The 26,316-nt window shown below is 41.3% G+C and overlaps 1 protein-coding gene across 1 annotated transcript in view; it reads right to left on the reverse strand.

Moving 5' to 3' along the window:
• The window catches only part of Ust (uronyl 2-sulfotransferase), a 300,209-nt gene that overhangs the window by 116,745 nt on the left and 157,148 nt on the right, over nucleotides 1-26,316 (reverse strand). Inside the window, exon 3 of the mRNA XM_076926828.1 lies at nucleotides 6,965-7,120. Within this exon, the coding sequence (XP_076782943.1) occupies nucleotides 6,965-7,120 (156 nt within the window). The remainder of the gene's footprint in view (nucleotides 1-6,964; nucleotides 7,121-26,316) is intronic.

The raw sequence follows: 26,316 nt of genomic DNA on the forward strand, positions 1-26,316 counted from the left end.
AAACAGGAAGTGGGAATAGGCTATGAAAGTTCAAAGCCCACTCCTGGAAACAAACTTCCTCTATTCAGGAAGACTCCAAGTTCTAAAGGTTCCCTAACCTTCGCAAACAGTGCCATCAGCTGAGGACCAAAGAGTCAAACGCATGAGACAATGGGGGACATTTCACATACAAACCACAACAACCTGGTGTAAAAAAAAAAAAAAAAAAAAAAAAAAAAAAAAAAAAAGGCTATTGCACTTTAGAAACTTATATTTTCTAATTAGTGACATTTAACTATCAAGTCGAGATCACAATATTGAAACCTCAGCATGCTTCCATTCTTCAGACATTATTTTACCCTTGGAGGCACACAGAACTGTATAGATAGAGGCATTCTGTCTACATGTTGCATTGGCCTCTTGTGTTTGCGCAGGGGAATTTGAACTCGGGCACTCATGGTTTGCCCTGAGGGGCAAACACTTTACTCAATGAACCACTGCTCTAGCCTAAAGTAGTGACACCCCTCTGTCTGCTCTCTACTTGCAGATTGCCAATGCGATATGAAAGCCAGCCTCATGCCTCTGCCTGCCATCATGTCATTCCTCCCCATCATGATGTGACTATCCTCTCTGAAAGTATAAACCAAAATAACCCTTCCTCCAGTTTTAAGTTGCTTTTATCAGGATATTTTATCAACAATAGAAACTAATACACAGGTCGACAGCAAGCTTTATCTTTCAAAAAAAGACCACTGAGAGTACAGTACCCACATTTCCTATACCAGCAGCTCCATGGATGCAGTTGTCCTCACCTCTGCACAGGTTTACAAAGCAGGACACGCTTTAGAACTTCCTGGCAAATAACAGTACTGTCATTCTGTCACAGGTGTAGCCAACTCTGTGTGTAGCTATACTGGGGCAAAAAGGATCCTGCAAAGTGGGGGAAATGCTATATTCAAACTATATATACAAATGTTATATTTCCTAACAAATGTTTGGAAGCCAAGACTCGATGAGCTTATTATAATTAGATTCTTTCCTTCCAGTCTGGGCCCGAGCACTGAGCAGATCCCGGGTGGCAGTTCTGCCCCCAAACTCAAAAAACCTTGAGGAAGCTGGTCCCCCAGGAGCTTTAATCTGGGCAGTATCTCAGGTAAGGAGACAGCAACACCCGCCCCAAACAGGGAGTAATAAGGACCCACTGGGACCCAGGAAGTCACTCCTGGCCTGGAGCACTGGTTCCTTCTGGTCTGCGCCTGAGCACTGAGCAGATCTTGGGCCTCAGCTCTAATCCCAGTAGCAACATCCACCCCACACAGTTCTGACACACCCAAGGTTATAGAAAGACAGGCTCCAGGGCAGGTAGCATTAAGGAGATCCAGAAGGCAAAGGCAAGTGCAAGAACATAAGCATCAGCAACCCAGGGTACTTGGCATCATTAGAACCTAGTTTTCCCATACTAGAAAGTCCTGAATTCCCCATATCACCAGGAAAGCAAGATTCAGATTTAAAATCACTTCTAATGATGATGATAGAGGACTTTAAGAAGGTCATAAATAACATTCTCAAAGATATTGAGGAGAATACAGGTAAACAGGTAGACGCCCTTAAATAAGAAACACAAAAATCCCTTAAAGAATTACAAGAGAACACAACCAAACAGGTGAAGAAATTGAACAAAACCATTCAGGACATAAAAATGGAAGTAGAAACAATAAAGAAATCACAAAGGGAGACTATGCTGGAGATAGAAAAACTAGGAAAGAAATCAGGAGTCATAGATGCAAGCATCACCAACAGAATATAAGAGATAGAAGAGAGAATCTCATGTGCAGGAGATACCATAGAAAAAATATTGACACACTGTCAAAGAAAACATAAAATGCAAAAAGTTCTTCACACAAAACATCCAGGAAATCCAGGACACAATGAAAAGACCAAATCTAAGGATAATAGGTATAGAAGAGAGTGAAGATTTCCAACTTAAAGGGCCAATAAATATCTTCAACAAAATTATAGAAGAAAACTTCCCTAACCTAAAGAACTAGATGCCCATAAACATACAAAAAGCCTATAGAATGGCAAATAGTCTAGACCAGAAAAGAAATACCTCTTGTCACATAATAATCAAAACACCAATTGCACAAAACAAAGAAAGAATATTAAATGCAGTAAGGGAAAAAGGCCAAATAACATATAAAGGCAGACCTGTCAGAATTACACCAGATACTATGAAATTGAGAAGATCCTGGACAGATAGCACACAGGCCCTAGGAAAACACAAATGCCAGCCCAGGCTACTATACCCAGCAAAACTTTTGATTACCATAGATGGAGAAACCAAGATATTCCATGACAAAACAAAATTTACACAATATCTTTCCAAAAACCCAGCATTACAAAGGATAATAGCAGAAAAGCTCCAATACAAGGAGGGAAATTATACCCTAGAAAGAGCAAGAAAGTAATCCTCTTCCAACAAATCCAAAAAAAGATAGCCACACAAACAATGCCACCACTAATAACAAAAATAACAGAAAGCAACAATTTCTTCCCCTTAATATCTCTTAACATCAATGGACTCAATTCCCCAATAAAAAGACATAGGCTAATGGACTGGATACATAAACAGGACCCAGCATTTTGCTGCATACAGGAAACCCACCTCAGTGACAAAGACAGACACTACCTTAGAGTAAAAGGCAATTTTTTAAGCAAATGGTCCTAAGAAACAAGCTGGAGTAGCCATTCTAAAACTCCAGCCTGAGAACACAAAGGGAGGGACTCATGGTTCCACCTGTATAGGTAGTTGAGGGTGGCCTTGTCAGGCATCAGTGGAAGTGGAGGGCCTTGGTGCCTGAAAGTTCGGATTCCCTAGTGTTGGGCAATTCAAGAGCAGGGAGGTGGAAATGGAAGGATAGTGGGAGCATACTCGCATAGAAATAGGAGGAGAGAGGACAGGATAACAGGTTTTGGGGGGAATGGGAGAGGAGATAACATTGAAAGGTAAATAAATAAAATATCCAATTTAAAAAGAAAAACAGGTAATGGGTCTGGCAATTGTAGTTGAGCAGTCAAGACTTTTTGTCAACAATTTATTATGGGGATTTCATATAATCATCAAGGATAAGGTATTGTGGAGGAGGCCCATGGAACTTTAAAAAGATTGGTGAGACATATTGTTGCTATGACAAAGAATAATGCTGACCTGTGAACTTGCTGAGTGCCCTGACAAAGGTGACTGGGGAGCTGTATTGGACATATGTTCCTGACCCACCTTTGCTTGAGTATCCCAGATGGGACAAGCTGCCTTGCCTCAAGTTTTTAGACCTTGTGGGATAGAGAATTGAAAAGAGAAATTATGGCTCTTGTATTCTTTTTAAAGGTGCCCAGCTATATTAGGACTCAATCATGTACTGGTCTAGAAATCAATCCAATATGGGAAATAACAGTCTACTTTTGGAAGACTGGATCTGGACTTTGTCAGAGACATATTTGGAAGCTAGCTGTAGCTCACTATGATGTTAGAATAGCAAGAGATAACGTTGGGACAGGATCTGGATTTCAAACAAGGGTTAGTGCATGTTTTAAGGCTCTTTTGATTGTCAAGCTAAAATTGGTTTTGTCTCTTCTACAGCATTTATTGTAAGTTGCATTGACTGTATAATTTCCAATTATGTTAGTGTGTTGAAACCTGGCATGTCTGTTACGGGAGTCTAATCAACCAGCTTTCATCTCACTGCCCTGAGTATTAGAAAACCTTGATTCTCTGAAAAAAGCTTGAAAGTGCTGGAAGAAGTGAGTTAGGCTTTAAGCAGAAGCAAGAGGGTAGCAGGCTTGATTATTGCTGGCATAACAGCTTTAATTCCGTTAATTGCTAACACCACTGCTTCTGCAATAGCATTGACACAAGGAGTTAAGACAACTATTTTTGTTAACTATCTAGCAAAAAAAAAAAAAAAAAAAAATGTTACCAATGTATTGAGTGAGTATACCAGAGGATTTATATAAGTATCTGGAACAACAAATGATGCTCTATAACCCATTCAACTTATCTGAAGGAAGTTCAGGGTTCAAGAGTTAGGAGCCATCCCAAGTGTCATAACAAAGATCATTGGAGTAGTGTTACTTTTGAAATTCACAATGATTGTCATTATAATTAGAAAAAAGTTTAAAGACACCTGTAGGACATTTGGCATAATCGTAACACCTCTCTGGGTGTGTTAACTTTGCTTAGTGAGATTACAAATTTAAAGAATGCTGCTCTGTTGACTTTTTGATGCTGCAGATAATGCCAATAAAATTATCCATGGCCTGAGCTCTGTATTTTCATTTTGGACAAACCTCAGGAATGGCATATATAGCTTGATCAGACTAGCCCTTCTTGTCCTGGGAATAGTTTTATTCCTGCCCATCATGTTAAAGCTTATCTTTAACAACATCAACATGTTGGCAGCCAAAGTACATGGCTTAAACCTGAAAACGGGCCCCAGACAGAGTTATTAAATTAGCAGGCTGGCAAGCCAAGGATGGGTAAGTTTCTGCACAGAGCCTTACCAACCTAAGAGAGAAGTGCTTTGCCTTTGATAATGCATATTCCATGATGGGCAAGGAAGGCATTCTTGTCAGAACGACCCAAGACAGGCTCAGTCTTGTTAATGAAATAAAAAGGGGGGAGAGGTGGAGAGCCTTTGGGGCTGCTTGGTAAGAAGCTGACATGAGCCAAGGACAAGGAAATGGGCTGCTTGGCAGGAATATGACATTAGACTAGGAAAAAAAAAAGTAATTTTAGATAGGAGTCTAAATCATAGGCTACAATAAAGAAGTAATATCAGGCAGGAATCTAAATATTAGGCCAGAACAAAGAAGTAATTTCAGACAGGAATTTAAATTTTAGGCTAGAACAAGGAAGTAGGCTTCAGTCATGAAAATGACCTTGGGCTAGGACAGGGAAGTAGGCTCAGATACTTTGGTCATCCTGATAAGCCTTTAGAAACAGTGATCATTGGGAATGCTCACGTAATTGGGTTTAATGAATTGTTTTTTCTTTGACTGTTTGTGCTTATTTTGTTGCTTGTTCCTCGACTATATGCATCTATTATATTACTAGATCCTCAACCTAGAACTGACCTTAATACATGCATGTAATCAAAATGGTATAAAAGCATAAAGGAAGAGGGGGAATAGGATAGGGGATTCTAGGGAGAGGAAATGAGGAAAGAGATGTCGTCTGTATTGTAAATAAATAAAATATCCAAGAAAAAGACAAGAAAAACAAAACAAAAAAACCCAAAATGACTTATTAGACATTTCAAAGTCAATGCTAGCCTCCTGGCCCCTCCATCACCCCAGCTACTCATCCTCCTTGTTCATCAGCTACTCTTGCTATCTTCCTGCTCCTCTCTTTCCACATCTCTATTTATCACTATTCTTTCCATCTCTTTCAGAGAGCCTTGGCCATATCCAGTCTACTTCTTTCTCTCTGCTTTGGACTTTTCCAGATATTTCTGGATATTTTTCTCTTTTATTTATAATAAAGACCTTTTTCCCCCTAATAATGAAGTGGTCACATCTGCAATTCCTTTACTTTGTTTCCCTTTCACATACATCTGATGTTGAAATAAGGACAATTTATTAATCTAGCCTTTTTTATGAGCTACTTTTATGTCAACTTCACACAAGTTATAGTCATCAGAGAGGAGGGAGACTCAATTGAGAAAATGCCTCAATAAGATCAGACTGTAAAGAATTTTCTGAATAAGTGATTAATGGGGGAGCCCATTTTCATCCTGTAGAACTGATGAACCTTGAATTTGCAGACAGCCTGTGTAAAGCAATCCATGATGTAAACCAGTCTGGCTAATGTAATTGATTCAGGTTTGGTAAACAAACCACATCCTTCTGATGAAATTTCCTTGGGTCTTCTATAATCTTCCAGCTTGAGCCCCAGCTTGAACCAGTATTGCAGACCTCCCTCTTCCCAAACAGCCAATTAGGAGGCAGCAATCAAAGAGACTGTATCCTCATTATCATCAATAAAAACCTGGAATTGTAAGTCTCAGGCATTGCATCTATTTAGAAGTGAGTTTGAACTGGACTACAAGAAGGATTTCTGGTGTTTAGATAAAAGGCAGCATCCCCCCAGGAACTTGTGAAACAGGATTTTTGACCTCAATAGAAGTCATTTCTTTGACTCTGGCAGAAATGACATGGTTCACCATTGACTTGTAGATATGGTTAAATCAAAGACCATGCTCGCCTCTGAAAGTAGGGAAGATGAAATGGAAGGAGTTTGTGACAAGATGGCTAGGAAGAGCTAGAAGTCAGGGAAAGAGATGAAGAAATGTAATGCTATTTCAAGGAAAAATAATAATTCCCAATGTATATGTGTCATTTCAAGGATGACCAATTAGTATTGGATAGCCATTAGAAAGCATATCCCTGCGGTCACTAGTTCTTTCATTCCTAGCATATCTTGCTTGCTTGTAGTTCTTTGTTTATGCTTATTTGTTTGTTTTTAGCTTAAAAACAAAATAAAACAAAAAATTCCAAAAAATAATAATTAGATTCTTATTCTGCATCAACCAACCACATTCCCTGCACACACACAAAAGTTTTCACGTTACTCTAAAGAGTTAGGATACCGATGAGAAAGTGTAAAGGAAGAAATGCTACATGAAAACTTTTCATTTGAATGTGAAGATATTAGCATTATTTATATAGTTCAAGGGTTTAAATATTTTAAGATTGTATGCTTAATTGATTTTAGCAAACTAGACCATGGCTAATATCCACAGTCTATCAGACCTGACAGAAGTATCCACTTATGAAGGCTTCCTGGGTTTCAGATTCCCTGTACAAAATCCTACCTTAAATTTCTTTCTATGCCCTGACAAAAATACAACACACAATTGAAACTTCAGCATGGACGACATCCCATGAGGCACCCACTAGTTATGATTTCACAATGGGAAGGTCAACTTACCTGTTCATTTTTAGTAAGCCTGGTTTTGTTGTGAATGTCTGACGTGACCAAATTGAAGCCGTGTCTCTCTGACAAGATTCTCAGAAGCAAGACCACGGTGCGACTGCCACACTTGCCGACTCTGTTGTACACCACCTGGCTGGGGAAGGGAAGGACCTGGAAGGAGAGCAAGAGAAGCAGCATGAAATGTGGGCGAAGATGCAAGTCTTCCTTCCAAGGCGCAACAACAAGTGTCGGACTTGTAAGGGAGAAACGTCTCCACCAAGCTGACAGAAGAGAAGGAGGAACTAGTATGCAGATATAGTCCCTCATTCCAGAGAAAGAACTGTCCAACTGCGCTCATTCAGACTTAATACTGATCAAATTTCATGACGTCTATAAAGCATGATCATAGACAGGCCCCCCCCAAATAGCACCAAAGTATGTGCTTTAGGAAGAGTGTGGTGTTTGTTTGTTTGTTTGTTTGTTTGCAAGGTATGTTTTATTAGACCAGCTTAATAAGAGAAAACACAGTGACATTAAATTACTATGTAGAGGCTGGGTATGGTGCCCCATGACTTTAATGCCAGCACTTGAGAGGCAGGTGGGTTTCTGTGTGTTCAAGGCCAGTCTGGTCTACATTGTGAGTTCCAGGACAGCCAAGGCTACATAGTGAGACCCTGTCTCAAACAACCACAACAGATGAGGAACTCATCTGTCATAATTTTAAACTTATAAGCAGAATAATGTAAGGAATTTCCTTTTTGTAGATCCATGTTATAAAAGCATCAGCACCATCAGGTTCAGAAAGTTGTCATCAGCAATGGAAGACCCCCATTCATGCAAGCAATCATTTCCCTCTCTTATGCCATCCCAAGCTCCTGGGACCTTCTACATACTTTCTGTTTTACCTGAGGGTTCTATAAAACTCATGTAAATGAAGTAAAACATGTGTCTTTTATGTCCAACTTTTACTTAGTAGACTGTTCTCTTAGTGTCAGCTATGCTGCAGAACCACCCAATACTCCGTCCTCTTAAATGTCTGGATACCATTGCAATGCACGAAAAAACTGGATTCTGTTTAGACATCGGTTGATGGATAGGTGAATCACTTCCACTTTTGGCTGCCATGAGTAATGCTGGCTGCTATGGGGCTATGTGTACATGCTTTTGTGTGGACATGTGTTTCCTATTCTCTGATGTACATACCTACGAGAGGAGCTCCTGGACCCACAACAACTCAATGTTTAGTGTTTTGTGCAACTGCCAAACTGTTTTCAACACAGCTGCACTGCTTTATACTCCCCTTGGCAACAGACAAGTGTTCCAGTTTCTCCATATTCTTGCCAACCTTTGTTACGGCCTGTTTTTGTATTTTTATTTTTTAGTATAAACATCCCAGTGGGTGTGAGGTGCTATTTCATTGTGGCTTTGAGTTACATTTCCCCAGTGGCTAATAATGTTGATTATTTGTGTGTGTGTGTGTGTGTGTGTGTGTGTGTGTGTGTGTGTGTGTGACTTTATTTCCTTTGTACAAATGAATATTTAAAGTTTTTACACTGTCAAGTTGGGCTGCCTTTTTATGGATACATTTATAGAGTTTTGTATTCATACCTCCTCATAATTTGTAGAGAAGTGAGTTACAAATGTCTTTCTAATTCTTTGGTTGTCTTTTCACATTCATGATAGGGTCCTTAAAAGTATAAAAGCTTTAAGTTTTATTTGGATCCGTTTGTTTGGCTGTTTGTGCTTCAAGCTCTAAGACAAAACCCATTTTCTAAGAAGTTTTCACTTTAGTCCTAACAGTTCGGCTCTTTTCTTTGAGTTTATTCTTTGTATGGCATTGGGTAAGGTCCAATTTTGTACATTGCAGGTGGTTATCAAATTGTCCCAGCCACATTTAGCGAAAGGCTTCTTCTTTCTTCATTTGTCAACCTTACTGACAATCAATCTCCTGCATACCTAATAGTCTTCGTTGAGATAACTCTGAGGTAAGTCTTGAAATTAGAAAAGTTCTTTTAGCTTTGTTCCTTGATTGTGTAAGAACAAATGTTAGTCACTCTGGGTCTCTTACATCCCCAGAGGAAATGTCCAAAGGAACTATACAGTCACCTTTCTCCCAAAACCAAAACAGGCCATTGAACTTTTAATACCAACTCCATTTGATGCATAGAACAGTTTGGGGACGAGTGCTATGCTAACAATAGTGCCTTCCACTCACAGACACAGGTTGTTCTAAAGATTCCACTTTTTTTTGTTTGTTTGTTTTTGTTTTTTGTTTTTTTGTTTTTTGAGACAGGGTTTCTCTGTGTAGCCCTGGCTGTCCTGGAACTCACTCTGTAGACCAGGCTGGCCTTGAACTCAGAGATCCGCCTGCCTCTGCCTCCCGAGTGCTGGGATTAAAGGCGTGCGCCACCACCGCCCGGCAGGATTCCACTTTATAATTTGTTTCACTGATATTTTATAGTGTTCAGTGTAAGGCTTTGAGAGTCTCAATTTATTCTTCTTGATGCTTTATGGATGGAACTATTTCCTTAATTTTATTTTTGGATGGCCTATGACCAGGAATACAGCTAACTTTAATATATTGATCTAAATTCCATCATTTTGCTAACTCCTTAATGAGCTTAAAGATTTCTTCCATGTGGCATTTTCTACATATAAGATGACGTCCTCTGCAGGGATATATTTAACTCCATCCTTTCCAACATGGCTGTCTCTGATTTCCATTCCTTTCCTGATTACCCAGTGATAATGACCTGGATTGACTACAGAAGCATTATTAAAAAGCACCTATGATTAAATATTCATACCTCCAATAAAGTCATTATTTCCAACTGGAATGCTCAGCACTGTGCACTAATAGATAGACAGTAACCCAAAGCATCTCTCATTCAGCATCCTCCCATAAGAGAAGGTTGTAAGAAAGTCCCCAGAAAGGACATAGCACAGCACAAAAAGCCACAGACAGACACCCTCAAAACTCTCCTCTACAACTACAGGGTAACTTATTGTCTTGAAATGGCTTACAGGGATGGACTTAGGAACAGCCACATCATCTCTGTCATTCACTCAGTAACCAGTCACATGCCAAGGCCACACAGTTCTTCCCACTTCTGTTGTCCTCTTATAGCCACATTTGTAGGGCCAGCCAGTATGTGCTATGTGTCCTCACACTCCCTAGAATGCACTTTGTGCAGACAAAGAGCCTTAGTAGTTGCTGACCATGTCTTGACCATCCTGATAAATTTAAGATGCTGTCTAATACTAATGCAGTGATTCTGGTCAAATGTGAAATCAAGAGAATCTTCAAAACCAAACGATCTTTCTAATAAGCTACTCACAGAAGTTATCAGGATAGAAGAATAGTCATGGTGATAGGTCTTTACTTTGAATATTATCAGTGAGTACCCTCCCTCAAAGTCTGTTCTCTGTTAACTATGGCAACCCAGATATTTAGAGATCAGTCATGTTTGCAGGTATAAGCATGAGCCAAGGAGGCTGGCCTAAGTTGTCGAGGTTGGTATGGAAATGTTAATATCATGCTTGTTGCTTGGTCCTTCAGTACAGCCAGAGTGGGCACCAACTTCAGCCGTGACATAAACTGCTCACATAAACGGAGTTCAGTTCCTCTGTAGAAATAAATCGTGTGCATCTGGTGAACAGGCTCCATAGCGCAAGGCAGTTGCTGCCGAGCCTTTCAACTTGAATTTGATCCCAGTGTTTCACACGGAGGAAGAAAAGGGCCACCTCCTCATAATGGTCATCTGCCCTCCACACATAATCTTTCATACATGTAATAAGTAAATGACACACACACACGGCAAGTATACATTCTCCCCAGTACATTACAAATAAATAATGATAAAATAAAAAAGGAAGAAATTACTTGAATTGGCTTTTCTCTAGAGATCCCAACCTGTGTCAACAGCAATCTCTGAAGAGAATGGTTACATCTCCATCTACAGCCTAGAAGCGCTGGCTTTTGATTTGAGTAAGCACTTTCCACCAAGACTGCAAGCGTATCTAAGAGAGATTAAAGAAAGAAGAGGGGAACTGGTAGAGCCCCTCCATAAAAACGTCCTTTCTCGCGAATTGCTTGCAGAGCGGATATGGAAGCATATTGACTGTTTGTACCGCTTCCTTTTGCTAATAACTAAAAGTCAGGTTACCTTTAATTTGGTGATTGATCAGTCTTTAACGCCATTAACGCATCTCTTTCCTTAGTGTTGCAGAAAATCTCAAATAATAGGCCAAAATGTTTTTTGATTATAAGAGGAACTTACATAAGATCAAAAAAAAAAAAAAAAAAAAAAAAAATCCCTGCACCATGACTGCAGCTATACCTACAACAATAATAGAAAAGAATGTGCCTTGGGACATTGTCCTCCATGTATAAATTGGCCACTGGCCTCTGGAAATATTTACCTGAGCAAGAATGGACCTGTTGGCTTTTCATCATGGAGGAGGGGCTTGTGTGCCTCCACAGCCCCTCCCCCAGGATTTATGAACAGTTATAGATTTCTAGGAGAAAGCATCATGAGGTCCTACCCCTCCCCAAGATTGTAGGTAATTTTTTAAACTTATTTTTATTGGATATATTTACATTTCAGATTTTATCCACTTACCCCATCCCCTCTACCACCCAGGGACCTTCTATCCCATCCCCCCTGTCATGCTGCTATGAGAATGTACCCCCACCTACCCCCCCACTCCCACCTCCCCACCCTCAGGCTACTGGGGAAGAGGTTTCAATAGGTTCTATTTCTTCCTATTGGTGTTTTAGGGAGTTGAAATTTGCTGGGGGAGTGAGGGCATCACAAGACCATGCCTTCCCCTGAGAATAAACAGATAATTAACTTTTGCCAGGGAGATTTCCACCCCCCCCCTTAAGTGGTGTAGCTGCTTAATGGGTTGTCTATGCACTTTTAAGTAATCAGGGTTAAACCCGTTGTTTTACCAGGCTAGACTTGAGTGAAATAGTTTCTGTGGTCTGTCACTGGTGTCCCGCTGAAGAGGAACAGACATTTGTTCTCCACCTCTAGAAAAGGCCTCAAAACAATGAAAAACAACAACAACAACAACAACACCCCAAAACCAAACAAAGAAAAAACAACATCCACACTCTATTTTCAGTTAACACTGTCCTAGAGCCACATAATGGGAACTGGGGAATATGGCATCCCATAAGGCCTCTAAAATCACAGTTTGATCTTCAGAGGTACAGTATGATACACGGTCACACACAGACCTCTCTTCAATTCAAATTGTTTTTCCAAACAACCTAGGAGAAGCACTTAGGATGGGCAGGGAGGTAGGCTAAACCAACATGTTGGTTTTGTCTACTGTCAAACTGAACAGTAACGGAACGGGTTCATAGCTGTTCTTGGGAGAAATACAGATTTGCTTCTGAAAGTTTGCTTTAACAACATGTCTCACCATTGATTTGAAGGGTGTTTTTGGAAATGTGGTGGAAAAGAGGCTATTAGATTTTATAGAAGATTGATCCTGCCCTGACCCTTGTGCTGTGTTAAATGTTTTAAATTCATTTTTAAAGAATTTTATACATGACTGCAGTTTATACATCAGGTCTACCCTCTTCCTCCCCTCTCCAATCCCTTCCAAATTCCTTCCTCTCAAATTCATGACCTCTTCTTTAATTATCATTGTCATATATATGCACACACGCTCATACATACTTATAATATACTGAGTATGTTTAGTGTTGCCCTTGTGTACGTGTTTAGGGAACAAACACTGGAATTGTATGATGTATCAGGGAGCTCATCTTTTAAAAAAAAAGATACTCCTTCTGTCAACCAATAACTGGCCGTAGTGAATCTTTATAACCCCCATTAACAATGGCATATCAAATAGCCTTACCGGCTTTTATTCTAGCTGTGCATTTCTCTAGGAACTTTCGTAACCAAACAACTTAAGTAACACTATTACCCTCTATGTCATCCCCTGTGCACCCTCCTCTTCTCCACAGACCATAGCTCCTAGAACAATGGGGTTTGACGTTTGGAAGAAACTCACACCGAGGACTATCACCCACTACAGTCCAGCCTGTTCCATTAGGCTAGACTTCTCTGTTCTTTTTGTCCTTCCAATCTCAAAGCCCCTGCGAGAGAGTGGGGTCATATCTACCTGAATGAAATAGAGCCCAGAGAAGTTAAGTGCCATTTCCAAGGTCACAAAGCACGAGAGTCACATGGAACAGCTAAAGCCCAGCTCTCAGCTTTTCTCATCACACTCTCCTTTCTGTGCCATTAAATTAAAAAAAAAAAAAAAAAAAAAAAAAAAAAAAAAAAAAAAAAGGCAGAGGGAGCTTTTTGCTTGACATTTGTGGCAGAAGTACTATTTCTTTTCTTGGGTCATGCTTGGAGCTAACCTCATTAAGCATGGTGTTTTTCAACAGTCGGCCACCGCAGTCACTATAGGCAGCATCACTGACCCAGATACCTAAATGGAACTGACAGAGGTTGATTAGAGTTTTCCTCCATCCTCAAGACTCATTCTAAGGAATTAATGCAAGCTCAGGGTATCAACACCACTAATCAGAGGTGGAGGAAGCAGACTGGACCTCCACATCGCTCCTTCTCCTGTGATACCCTTGACAGTGACATGCAGGGCTGTCTCAGGCATTGTGAGCATCTTCCACTAAGAAAAGGGGAAAAACAAGAAACAGTAACTTAGAAGGCAATGTGTATAAAATCCTCAATGTACTCAGAAAGACAAGTATATCCCTTCAAACAATGCACTTAATGACTGTGAGGAGATGCTACCTTACAAAGCCCATTTTCATCAATAGGCGTTTGCCAATTGTTGGGCAGGGAATCTGCATCCCTCCCTTGAAGGATTACACTAATCTCTGTGTACAAGTTCTGAATTCATGCTCTTGCTCTGGCTACCCTAGAGAGACGTGCCTACCAAAAGCCTTCATTGTTGCTACCTCCAATAATTCTTCGAGTTTGACTAGCATGGGTATATGAATGTTATGTCTGTGGTTTCTATTTTATGGCCAATTTGTAAAAGCGAAGGAGACTGCAAACTATTTCCCTCAATGAATTATGTATTTTTGTGTTTCTGCCTGGTAAGTTCAGCAAATGCCACAACCCCCCAGAGCCTGACAGGCCCGTGTGGAACATGCCAAATAAACAGAAGTCCTTCCAAATCTTAAGCATAGCAGTAACTACCACCAGATGACAGCCACAGGCACGAGGACTTATCCCATGCTGGGAAGGAGGGGGAGAGAGAGAAGGGCCTTGAGGCAGAAGATGACTTGGTCTGGGTCAAGACTTCAATCGCCTTTGGCTATAGGATTCTTGTAGGAAGTGGTATTATTGAAGAATTGACATCACCGCCAAGCTTAAATCTCTGCAAAATAGCACTTAATATAAGAACGTGGTTTGCAAATGGCTTTATATTCTAATTCTTTAAAGAACTTTATCCTCTATAGTCAGATTCACTGGATGAGAGGTTCAAACAATGGTCCTCAACTTGTGGGTAGTGACCCCTGAGTTGTTGAGTAACTCTTTCACAGAGGTCACCATTGGGAAACACAAACATTAACATTACAATTCATTGGGAAACACAGACATTAACATTACAATTCATAAAAGAGGCAAAAATTATGAAGCAGCAACAAAAATAATTTTACGGTTTGGGGACACCCCAACCCGAGGAACTGTATTAAAAGGCCACAGCATTAGGAAGGTTGAGAACCACTATTTTAGGATAAGGACTGGGAATTCTGAATGGCTCTCAGGGGCCTTTGCTACCAGGCAGCGATGCTACAAAGACTCCTAACCTTTCTATATCAAAGTGATTTAAAGGGCTCCCATAGCCTAAAAGATGAAAGTAGGTAAAAACAGTTTCCTGCTTGATCCTAGCCAGGCTTGGAGATCTGTATCTAGCTTGTGCACCAGTGGTCATGTCTCCCTTTGAATTGGCAATTGTAATCCACCTGAGCACGTGTCACATATATTACATACCTCTTGATGAATGTCTACCTACCCCAATGGGCTAGAGACCAGGCGTGCTGGTTAACTGAATGTGTAGTTAACTGAAACTCCCATCAAACACATAGTATCAGACCTTTAGAGCCAGTGTTAAACTGAATAGGAACAGAGTTTCCTCAATGAACAAAATTGTCCTTGGTGACTTTCCAGAATTTCCACTTCATAGTCAAACATAGCAAAGCAAGAACAGCCACAGTCTGAATTTATTCCTGTTATGCACAGTCCACAAACCCACTAAGCTAATCCACATTTTAAAGTTTCCCATAATATCACAGGGCTGGAAACTTCACACCCTCAAGACTAGGTTTTCTTCATCTGTAAAAGGGAAGGGCCGAATTACCATCTAGTAAATTATCTTCCAGAGCTCATACGTTATTACATTAAGTCTCTAATTTTGTCAACCCAAATGCTTTGGAAACATGCTAGAAACGCTTTTTAAAAATTTCAGTCCTCCATGAGGACTCACAACAGGGAGAAGAGCAATTGGTAGCTCTATCCATCTGAAAGAGCTATAAACCAGAACAATGACCATCTCAGGAAGCTAGAATAAATGGTACAATAGTGGTGCTTTTCTCTTTTGGGTTACTAACAATTGGACTGACAGCCTGATCAACGGGAGGAAATTCACGCAGGGGACCATACACCTAGCTCCCTACCTATGGCTGGGGGTGGGAGGTAAGGCTGGAGAGACACAAAAGGAGAATGTACTATTGCCACTTTCCTAAACTAATATAATTTCTAGACGTGCTCTAAATACTTACCCTTACACCCACAGAGAATAAAGTGCTAACCCTTTATCAAAGATGCTCTTTTCTACAACAGATGCTACAAAGACCCACAGCTGGTCACAATTCAGAAAGTTCACGACAATGGGACACCTAACCTCAAAAGATACATCTGCGATTCAACTCATATACCTAAGGCTTGGGGAATATGTGGAAAAGAGTGTGGAAAGATTATAAGACTCAGAGGACAAGAATGCCCGCAGCAAGAAAATGTTCTCTATATATGATGGGGGAATTTCACGCATGGAATTTCAACACTATGGGTGCTTAAACTACAGCTGCATGAGGGTAATACTAGTTGACTTGCCAACATGAATGGGAGATGGGGCTTGCAAGTTCTCCCATCCAGATAGAGCTACAAGAGGACAATGGAGTCTGAGGGGGGAGAATAGGCTTTTTCCAGGGACTTTCACAACGATTGTCTAATTCCAAGTGGTTACCCATGGATACATCCACACACAGGCAGTGCTAAATCGTGTGCGTGTGTGTGTGTGTGTGTGTGTGTGTGTGTGTGTGTGTGTGTGCGCGTGTACACGCATACGTGGGTGTGAGCATGTGCATGCAAGCATGTGTGCGTGCATGTGTGCGTGTTCAATGTGTAGCAATGATAATTAAAGAAGGAATCGTGAATTTGGGAGGGAGTGAGATCAAAGGAGTTGCAGGGAGAGAAGAGGGCATGAATGATGTAGGCGCAGTGTTCATGTATGAAGCTCTCAGAAAATCTTAAGCACAACTAGATCTTGCCATGATTTGCTATGAAGTATATTCAAAGTAGAAATGTGCACCCAAAACAGAAAAAGCAAAACCACCCCCAAAAGTTTCAGTGATTTACGATGATCACATGGTTCCAGCTTCACAGGTGTACACACTACAATTTTGAAAGTGTAGGCATCTTTCTGTCTATCTTATTCTTGTCCAGGCTTGTCATATAATACATTTACCTTAATCTCTTATCTTGTTATCTTAGTTTTAATCAGCTCCCTGTATTTAAGATTACGACCAAAGCCTTCCAAAACTTAGGAAGGAGACTCGCTGACCTCTGCCCATCAGGGAGCCATGCCATGTTCTCTCTCTCTTTCTCTCTCTCTCTCTCTCTCTCTCTCTCTCTCTCTCTCTCTCTCTCTTTTAAGTTTTTTCAAGATAGGGTTTCTCTGTGTAGCCCTGGCTGTCCTGGAACTCACTCTGTAGACCAGGCTGGCCTCGAACTCAGAAATCCACCTGCCTCTGCCTCCCAAGTGCTGGGATTAAAGGTGTGTGCCACCACTGCCCAGCTTGCCATGTTCTTTATATATGAGAAGTATATATAATGCTATATACGTATATGTATGCATACATATACATATACATGCATACACAAATACATATATAGTATGTGCACTGTATATGCACCAGTCTTTTCTCTTCACCAATACTGCTTCTGCCCTCGGGATGCCTCTCCTCCATCCTTAAAGAGGAAACACAGAGGACCCATTTAAGAATCCCATTTCCCCTCGGCATGACCCCTGGATACAAAGTTCCTCCTAGCCGCAAGTCTGAAATGACAGCCTTGTGCTCCTCTAATTACTCATTCACAGCCTGTCTTCTCTCAGACACTGCCGAATCTCAACCTTATGCTTCCCCTCCCCCGCTTCCACTTAGTGCCATTCTCTGTCTCATGCTATCTATAGAAAGATAAATATAGCTAATAAGTCCATCTGGGCCTCTCTGTGATACACAGTAGACAATTAATAATGTGCCTGTCTATTAATAAACAGTTAGGATGAAGATATTAAGACTGTTTATCATTACAAAGTATGTTCTTTTGGTTGCCTTCCAAACCTAGAGGGGAGTCTATGACTTCTTGTCTAATTTGCAGTGTTAAATGAGAGAAAGTCCAGCAGAGACGTCAGTTTCCTGGATGGCTGGAGGTCATGAAGTGTTGGCGTCCTCTGTGGTTTTGTTGCTCTAAGTGGTTCAGTGAATTTGGACGAGTGCTTCTGAACAAGTCCGTTAGCCCAAAGTTTCTTCAAGTGTACACTGCAGTAGTGAGCCTGAGGATTCTAGAGTTTCCTTCCTGTTTAAACCCCATGTTTAGAAGTGAGAGCTATATAGTGCTGACAAATATCCAGGGGTGTGTTGTGTGATATCCTGCACTCCTAAATACCTACATCTTCCTCTCTGCCTTTTACAGATTTATTGCTTTACCACAGCCATCAAAAGAGGAGCCATTTTCACAAGGAGACAGAGGTCATTTTTTTTTTTTTTTTTTTTTTTTGGATGCGATGATAAAGTTCCCACCATTGGGGCTTTGGAGTGTTCTTCACTGTTCAGCTTGTTGAAGAATTCATGCCTCAGATGACTTTAAATGAATACCATCAATGCTATGGATGAGAAGAAGAGAGATGCTTGCAAAGCTCAAATTAATGAACACATAGAAGATCTGCATATTTAAAACGGAACATTCATTTTGAATTCTGAATCGCTCTGCTTCTTTCCTTGGCCAGCACACAAATCACAAACGGGGGGGGGGGGGGGGAAGTCCCTAAAAATGATATCTAGTTACCAAAAAGGTTATAATTACAAAAATTCAGACCTGCCTATGAAGTACTAAGGACAACAAAGGCCACATACCACACTTCTGAGGCATGAGGAACAGTATAAAAGAAGAGAGGGTAAGTCTTCTGGGAGGAATATTCCCAAATGCTTCTGTTGACTTAGTCTTGCTTTTGCATGTATCTGGAGGCCCTGCTATGACTGTGCTTGGCTCATCTCCCCCATTCTCCTCAGCCCTTCAAACCTTTGTGGTTTTTTTTTCTATCAATAGCACAAGGAGAAACCCAGAGGAGTTGGGCAGCTGTGTGCAAACTCATCATGCTGCATCTTGCCTGTGTATTGGATGGGCTGACGCTCTCAACGTCACATGAGAACCACTGCCGCCGTCCGTCTGGATTCCAGCCACTTCTGGTACTTTCTTGTATGCCCTGTGTCCGATCGCAGGAAAGTTCTCGCCAGACAAAACTTCTGGGAATGAGAGTGGCAGATTTCCTAGTGTTGACGGAGGAAGACTCAGGGTCCTCATGGAGAGTTGTTTCATTTTTGGTATTTTCAATTGGTTCACTGCATCAACTTTTGGATCAAAATATGTGACTATGAAAATGCATTTGCTCAGACAATCTTACTACTAGACTTACCCACTTGGTCTGGCTCTATTGAGATCTTTAGCGTATCTCTTAATCGCATGCATCTTCAGGTGAAATTGACCTAAGGAGATGCCTTTGTTTATATGGACTCCTGTAATTAAGTCTACTCCTCAAGCTTTGTTTGATCCTTTTGTGTCTTTACTGTGCTCTTCTATGTAGTTACAGGCATATCCTCTAAGCACAATCTGAAAACTCCCTCACTAGCATTAAATAGGGAAGCACTGGTTGTTGATTGGTTCCATAATTTATATCCTGTATTGTAGGCAAAGGACAACCACTTAATTCAGAATCGCCTCCTCTGGAAGCTGGGGGAGAAAGAAACAGTCATTCTTTCACAGGAAAACAAAAAACAAAACAAAACAAAAAAAACCTGCCCTCATTGTTAAGAACACAAAGCAAGGGGACTAGCTTCGAGGATACTTGGGCACTATTACTCTTCTCTGCCATCAAAGTGCTAGGTAAAGACATTTGCTTCTTGTGAACCACATCATCGTTTTCCATGAAAATGTCTCAATTACGTTCTAGTTTCTTGAGTGTGAATTTGCAGCCAGAAACTTATTCTTGGACCCAATTGATCATTGCTTAAATTCCTTAGCTAACCTTAAAGTTTTTATAACGTAACCCACATTTTAAAATACTGTGGCAGATTGGCAGAGAAATGGCTTCCAACTAATGCCTCCTCCAGTACCCAGTGGCATCACCTCCTTCTCCATGGACTCTGAGCTTAACCATATGGCTTCCTCCTTTGGCTGATGAGGAATTAAGTACCCCACAAAAGAGCCCCCCCCCCCAAAAAAAAGAGCTTGCATGCTGGGGCCTCGACTCCTCATGCTTCTGGAGCCCACAGCCATGGGAAGTTGGGCCAGCCTCCCAAAGAGACAACAGGATATAATGAGAATTCTGTGATCAAATGCAATAAATAGGCATTGAGCTCTTGTAACTGCAAGTCACTTGGTTAATAACAAGCAGTTGGCTGAATTGTAATTATTTCACTGTCTGTCTCCGACACGGCTTTAGATCTTATGGCTCCAGCAGCCACATCTGCTTCCTTCCTCTTGTGATTTTTTTACAACTCTGCTCAATAGCTACCACGTAATAAATCATGGGATGAATGTACAGGGTTACAAGAAGTCTCCTGCCCTGCATGAAATCACAGTTTAACTAAAGACACAAACTCGTACACTGACAACACTTACTCTCATACCCCGTGGTCGGTCTAGAGATGTGAATATAACCATTGGAGCAGGGGTAGTGAACTTGCCCTTGGGACCTCGGGGGAGGTTTCACAGGGAGCATGGTACAAGGATAGGCCTTGGAGTCACAGTAGAGACCTCTTTAGAAAGTGCTTTGGCTAAGAGCAGTGGTACTTTGCATGGGCATGTAGACAGGTGCCGGGTAGGACTAAGTCTAGCCTCTTACTCCACATACTACTTTAAACTTTGGGCTGGATTCCTTCTGAACTTTGTATGTGGACACAGCCTTTACTTCAGGAGTGTTCATCTAAGAACTGGCAACACAAGGTTAATTAACTCTAAATTTACCTAGTTATTCCTCCTAAATAATTTGCAAGATTTACAGGCCTACCATGATCAACTGATTGTTGATCTGTTGCTGAGGGTAGGAGTCCTTTCCCTTAGGATAAAACTGGAACAAAGTCAAGTTTCCAATAAAGAGACTGAGGCAATGAGAAGTTGTATAAAGGACAAATAACCAACAATGTCTCGAATCCCTGAACTCAGAGGGATCCTTTTCTTGGTTCTTCGAACAACCATTCACGGAAACCCCATTTCTTATCTACAGAGAAGAAAGGAGGAGTCCCTGGGAGGTCTGTTTTGGCAAGGGTCCATTTGCCAGCTCCTGTATGCACACCTATACAGTCACCTGCCCTAGCACAGGTGTGCTGACAGCTGGAGAAGGGCAAAGATGGCATGCATTTCTCCTTTACATAAAATGGCATCACCCCCACACAATGAAATGAGAGTGAGAGTTAGCAACCAGGCAAACTTGAACCACAGTGTTAGCTTCAGATGCGAATCCAAAATCTATAAGATATTCTTAGCTGGAGATGGTAATAAGATATTTAAATTGTTCTCCAATAGAAAAATGTCACACAGCCTACATGTTGGGAGCTTTTAACACCTGCATCTTTATTCCCCCCCACCTTTTTTTTTGAGCAGATGTGCCATGGAATCTAGACCTGATCCACAAACGGAGATCTGATCAAGCAGAATCCTTGCCCTCTCCCCCCACACTCTGTGTGTGTGTGTGTGTGTGTGTGTGTGTGTGTGTGTGTCTGTTCACTCATTCTCCTTGATTACTTGGTGCTAAGTAAACAGATTTTTTTCCTCCCAGAAATCTCCAAGTCAGAGGAAAGGTCTCTTCCTGTAGCAAGGCCTATTCTGGCCATCAAAGTGATTTATCAACTAAAATAAATCATTATTTGAAAGAAGATATTTGCATACAACTCACACAAATGTTTGCCATTTCACTGGGACTTCACTATTGACAAAGAAGATGTCCATTTCAGAGCAGTTAACTGTCCTGCGTCAAGAGAGCCCCAAGCCACTGGCTAGATATAAAATTTCTATTGCCCATAATTAGTGAAGGGTTGGATCTGACTAAGCAACAAGAAGAGACCTTTGTCAGAAGAGCTCACATCCGGATGGATAAATGAGATAAAACAGGGAGAGTTAAAATGTAGGGAGAAACTGTAATTTTAAGAGGCAACCATAGGTGTTAGAGGCACTGCTGGGACATTCAATTTTGCCTAATGCAAAGGCATGCCTTCTTTCTTTGCATTTTTAAGGTTTATTATTTAAAATGGCCATAGGTGTCATGGGTCTCTGCTGGCTGTGCCCCAGGTGGACTCGGCATAAAAACAGACAGGTTGATCAATGGAATAGAATCAAAATCAGCAGTAACTGGATAAAGAATAAACTTCTGCAACAAATATACATTGAGATGGTTTGAACAAGAATGGCCCCATAGGCTTATGTATTCAAATACATGAATCTACAGTTGGTCAAACAGTTTGAGAAGGATTAGGAGATGTGGCCTTGTTGAAAGTTGTTTATCATGGGGGGCAGCGAGGGGCACTTTTAAGCCTCAAAAGCTCATGCCATTCTTAGTCTCTCTCTGTCTCTCTGTCTTTGTCTCTGCATTATGGTGCTGTCTCAAGATGCTCCAGTACCATGTCTGCCTACCCGCTATGCCCTATTGGTTAGGGACGCTAAGCCTCTAGAACTGTAAGCCCCTGATAAATTCTTTTATAACTTGACTTGGTCAACTCAGCAATACAAGAATAACTAAGGCATACACTCTTCTGAGCAACCAGGCAACCCAACTTGTGCAGCAATGGGGACCAGCTCAGTTATGGTAAGGACTCCCTTCTGAGGATGAATAAGGTCTACTGAAGACAAAACACTTATGTGCTCAAATGACAACTGGAGAATCCTTCCAACCTCGTGTCAATTTCTCCCTGTTTTAATACAAGAGCCTTAGATATAAAAACTCCCTATAGTTCACATCTGGAGTCAGTAAACAAGTTTCAACCCCACTCTGTGAGGTGTTCCCAAGCTAAATAATGTTCTTCCTCCATCATGAAGCATGACTTTACCCAGGGGAGCATGGACAACCAAGGGTGGAAATGCAATGTGATTTTTCAGGAATTTATAGACCAGCCCTTTGAAGTCTCAAAGGAATAATGTTCACTGAAAACGAGCACGGGCAACAACTGCTTAGAAACGTAACTGGGGCCTCATCCTACCTGCTCCACTGGCTGACGGCTTGGGAAGAGAAACCTACGATGTACTCAAATGATTTTTCTCTTTCATTTCTTTTTGGGTAGAAATTTTAAGCATCATTATTAGCTGCAAATCCCTTAACTGCATTGTCAATTTCTTGAAAAAAAGAATCTCAATCTCAATGTTTCTCACTGCTCTTCTTCTCTGTGTGTGTGTGTGTGTGTGTTTGAGAGAGAGAGAGAGAGAGAGAGAGAGAGAGAGAGAGAGAGAGAGAGATATCAAAGAAACAGTTTTTTTAATTACATGTCACTAATCATTTGCACAGCTAAGCCAACATAAACCTGAATATGAAAAACAAGGAGAGAATTTCATAGAAAATGCCCTAAAGTAACAGGATCAAGCAGGCAGAATCACGGTGGCTTCTGTTACTAACATGCGAAAACAAATCCTGGTTGCCACTCAATGCAGCCCGTGTGGGAATCCTGTAGTGTGTGGCTGAAAACATGGCCAACAGGGTACTGACTGGGTGAGTTATAGCCAGGCTAAGCTCCCTTTCAAGAGAGAAGCTGAGAGTGTCTGAGCATAGGCTTCTGAGGGGAGCTCGGGAGAAGGCTCAGTGGGTAAGGTGCTTCTTGCACAATTATGAGGACCTAAGATGGAATTCTCAGTGTCTACCTAAAAAGCTGGGCTTCAAGGCTCATGTTTGTAACTCCAGTGTTGGGCGGTGGGGACAGGAGGATCCCAGGTCTTTATTGATTAGCCAGTCTAGCTCTAAGTTCAATGGGAGACATTATTTCAAAATATATGGTAGAAAGTCTATAGAGGAGGACACCCAGTTTCAACCTTTGGCCTACTGCACATGAATGCATGGGTGTGTGCATGTGAAGACACATATACATGTTTATACACATATACAGAATGTGCTCCTACACACACGCCCACACACAATATTCACCTTGGAAGTTCCGCCCACATATCAAGGCTCAGGGAAAATACACCATGCTCTTGCATATTTACAGACTTCAGGGATAAAGATGGAACACAGACATTGCTCAACACAGTAGAAAGCTTAAGAAGGTGCTACCCCATCCTGCATATGCCTTAGGCAGTATTGTTCTTTGGAGGCCTTTCTACCTTGGTCCCCTTTCACTCCTGAGTGATACTAACTTCCTATGGAGTGACAGGAGGAAAGATTGGTAGGTATTGGTAGGAAAGATCCAGGGAGTTCTGTGTGCAAAGGCCATGGTGGAGACAGAACGAGGTGACAAGGAGCTTTCGACCAGGATCAGGCCCTGCAGTGGGGCTGGACAGAGTGGGAATGTAGAAAACTGGATAAGGTCTCATAACCAAAGTTGGTGAACTTTTACTATAAAGAGCCTTCTAGAAAGTATGTTAAACCTTAGAACCCACACACATTATGTCACACATTCTTTCGTAGTTTGGTTTTCCTCTTTAAAAAAAATAAATAAATAAATAAAATAGAAGGAGCTGAAGAGATGGATCACTAGTTAAGAGTCCTTGGCATGTTTCCAGAGGCCCTTTGTTTAGTTCACACTGGCAGCTCATGACCACTGTAACTTCAGCTCCAGAGGATCCAATGTCCCCTTCTGAGCTCTGTGGGGACTTGCATTTGTGTGCACATACTCACACACATCTATATATTTTTTAAATTAAGATCATTTTAAAATGCAAAACCAAAATCTTAATCCATGGGTGTTGCACCATCAAACTGATTTCACCTGCAGACCACTGTAGCTCACCACCCCATCTTCTACAGGAAAGGACGTTTGAGCAAAGCACTGAAGAACAAGATACAAAATTAATTCCTATTTCATAAATGATTTAAGTTGCCATGTCTTAGACTACTTGCTATGCAATGTTCCTTTTACTTCCTCATTAAAGTACCATGAGAAGGGGCAGGGTAGATGGCTCAGCAGGTGAGGGGTACTTGCTACATAAGACAGAGGACCTGAGTTCAAATCCCTAGCACCTTGTATGAGCCAGTTATGGCTTTATGCACCTGTAACTCTAACACTGGGGCGGGGGAGGGGGTCAAGACTGAGACAGGAGGATGGACGAGCTGGCTGGCTCCTGTCTAGCTCCAGGTTCAAGGAGAGGTTCCATCTTGCAGTAATAAGGTGCACAGTGATACAGAAGAATAATAGGGTTTTGCCTCTAGCCTTGAGATGCACACGTGCACGCATATTACACACATATGCACAAATAAAATGAAGTAAAATAACAGTAGGATTTTACTGTTCCCAGTATCACTTACTCATTAGGGACAGGACATTGTTTGTCCATAGTCAGAATTAGGTGCCCACTGAGACTAGAACCAATTTACTGGCCTTAGAGAAGCCAAGTTAAACTAAGAGTTGTATAGGTTATGCCTTGGACAATGGCAGCCACAGAAAAGGCGTGAGGGGTGAAATCCCAGACTACACCCTGATGTCCAGTCTCTGATTGTGAGTGAGCAGCTGCATTCAGCCCAGGAGCGGGCAACGTAGTCAGCAAACCAAGCCAACACACAGGAAAGGCAGTGTTGGCTGGAAACGGAAGACAACCTATGTCTAGCTCATTCAAAGGCTGTTATTCTTAGAGCTGTGACTAAGAATAATGAGGCAGAGACACTGGGGTTTTGCTGAGATTCCTGAAATACGGAACATATCAATAGTAGAAATACTAACTCAAACTCTCTCTGAGAAGGTTTCTTGGAATGCAATGCCACTTTATACCTAGCAGGTGACTGACCTAAGACATGGAGAATAATAATGAATGCTGGCAAGAATGCGAAGACCCAATAACCTTGTTGTACTCTTGATGCACGTGACCTGGCAAGGTAGATAGGCGGGAAGTGGAGAACACCCAAATGTCTACTGAAGGAAAAACAGGTACCAAGAGGCAGCATGTCTATTCAATAGAATCCTGTTTTTCTGCCTAAGCCACTTGCTACGGTGTGAGTGACCTTGACAGGATTATTCTTAGTAACAGAAAATGGAAAACAGAAAACAGATATGGAAGACCACACATTGTTTAGTCCTGTGCAGGTAAAAAAAACAAAATAAAACAAAAAAAAAAACCCCTAATGTGCAAACTCCAAGAGACAAACTCAGTAGGTCAAGTTGGGCATACTGGTGCATGGGTTTAACCTCAGCACGTGAGAGATGGAGAGGCAGGCTGATCTCTTTAAGCTTGAGGCCATCCTGGTCCACAGAGTGAGTGCTATGACAGCCAGAGCTACACAGACTCTGTCTCAAAACAAAACAACAGCAATAAAAACCACCACCAACAACCAAACCCTTAAATAAATAAAAGGAAGAAAGGAAGAAAGAAAAAAAGGAAGGAAGGAAGGAAGGAAGGAAGGAAGGAAGGAAGGAAGGAAGGAAGGACCAACGAACAAGCTGGCAGTGAAGGCACTCACCTTTAATCCAAGCACTCTGGAGACAAAGGCAGGTGAATCTGAGTTCGAGGCCAGCCTGCTCTATAGAGCGAGTTCCAGAACAGCCAGAGCTACACAGAAAAACTCTGTCTTGAAAAACAAGCAAAGTAAAAAAAAAAAAAAACCAAAATGAAAAAGGGTATCTCTTAGTATGCAAAACCCTTAAATAAGGGTTTTTGTTTTGTTTTGTTTTGTTTTTTTAA

The sequence above is a fragment of the Arvicanthis niloticus genome, chromosome 28, assembly GCF_011762505.2.
Source record: "Arvicanthis niloticus isolate mArvNil1 chromosome 28, mArvNil1.pat.X, whole genome shotgun sequence".
Classification (NCBI taxonomy): Eukaryota; Metazoa; Chordata; class Mammalia; order Rodentia; family Muridae; genus Arvicanthis; species Arvicanthis niloticus.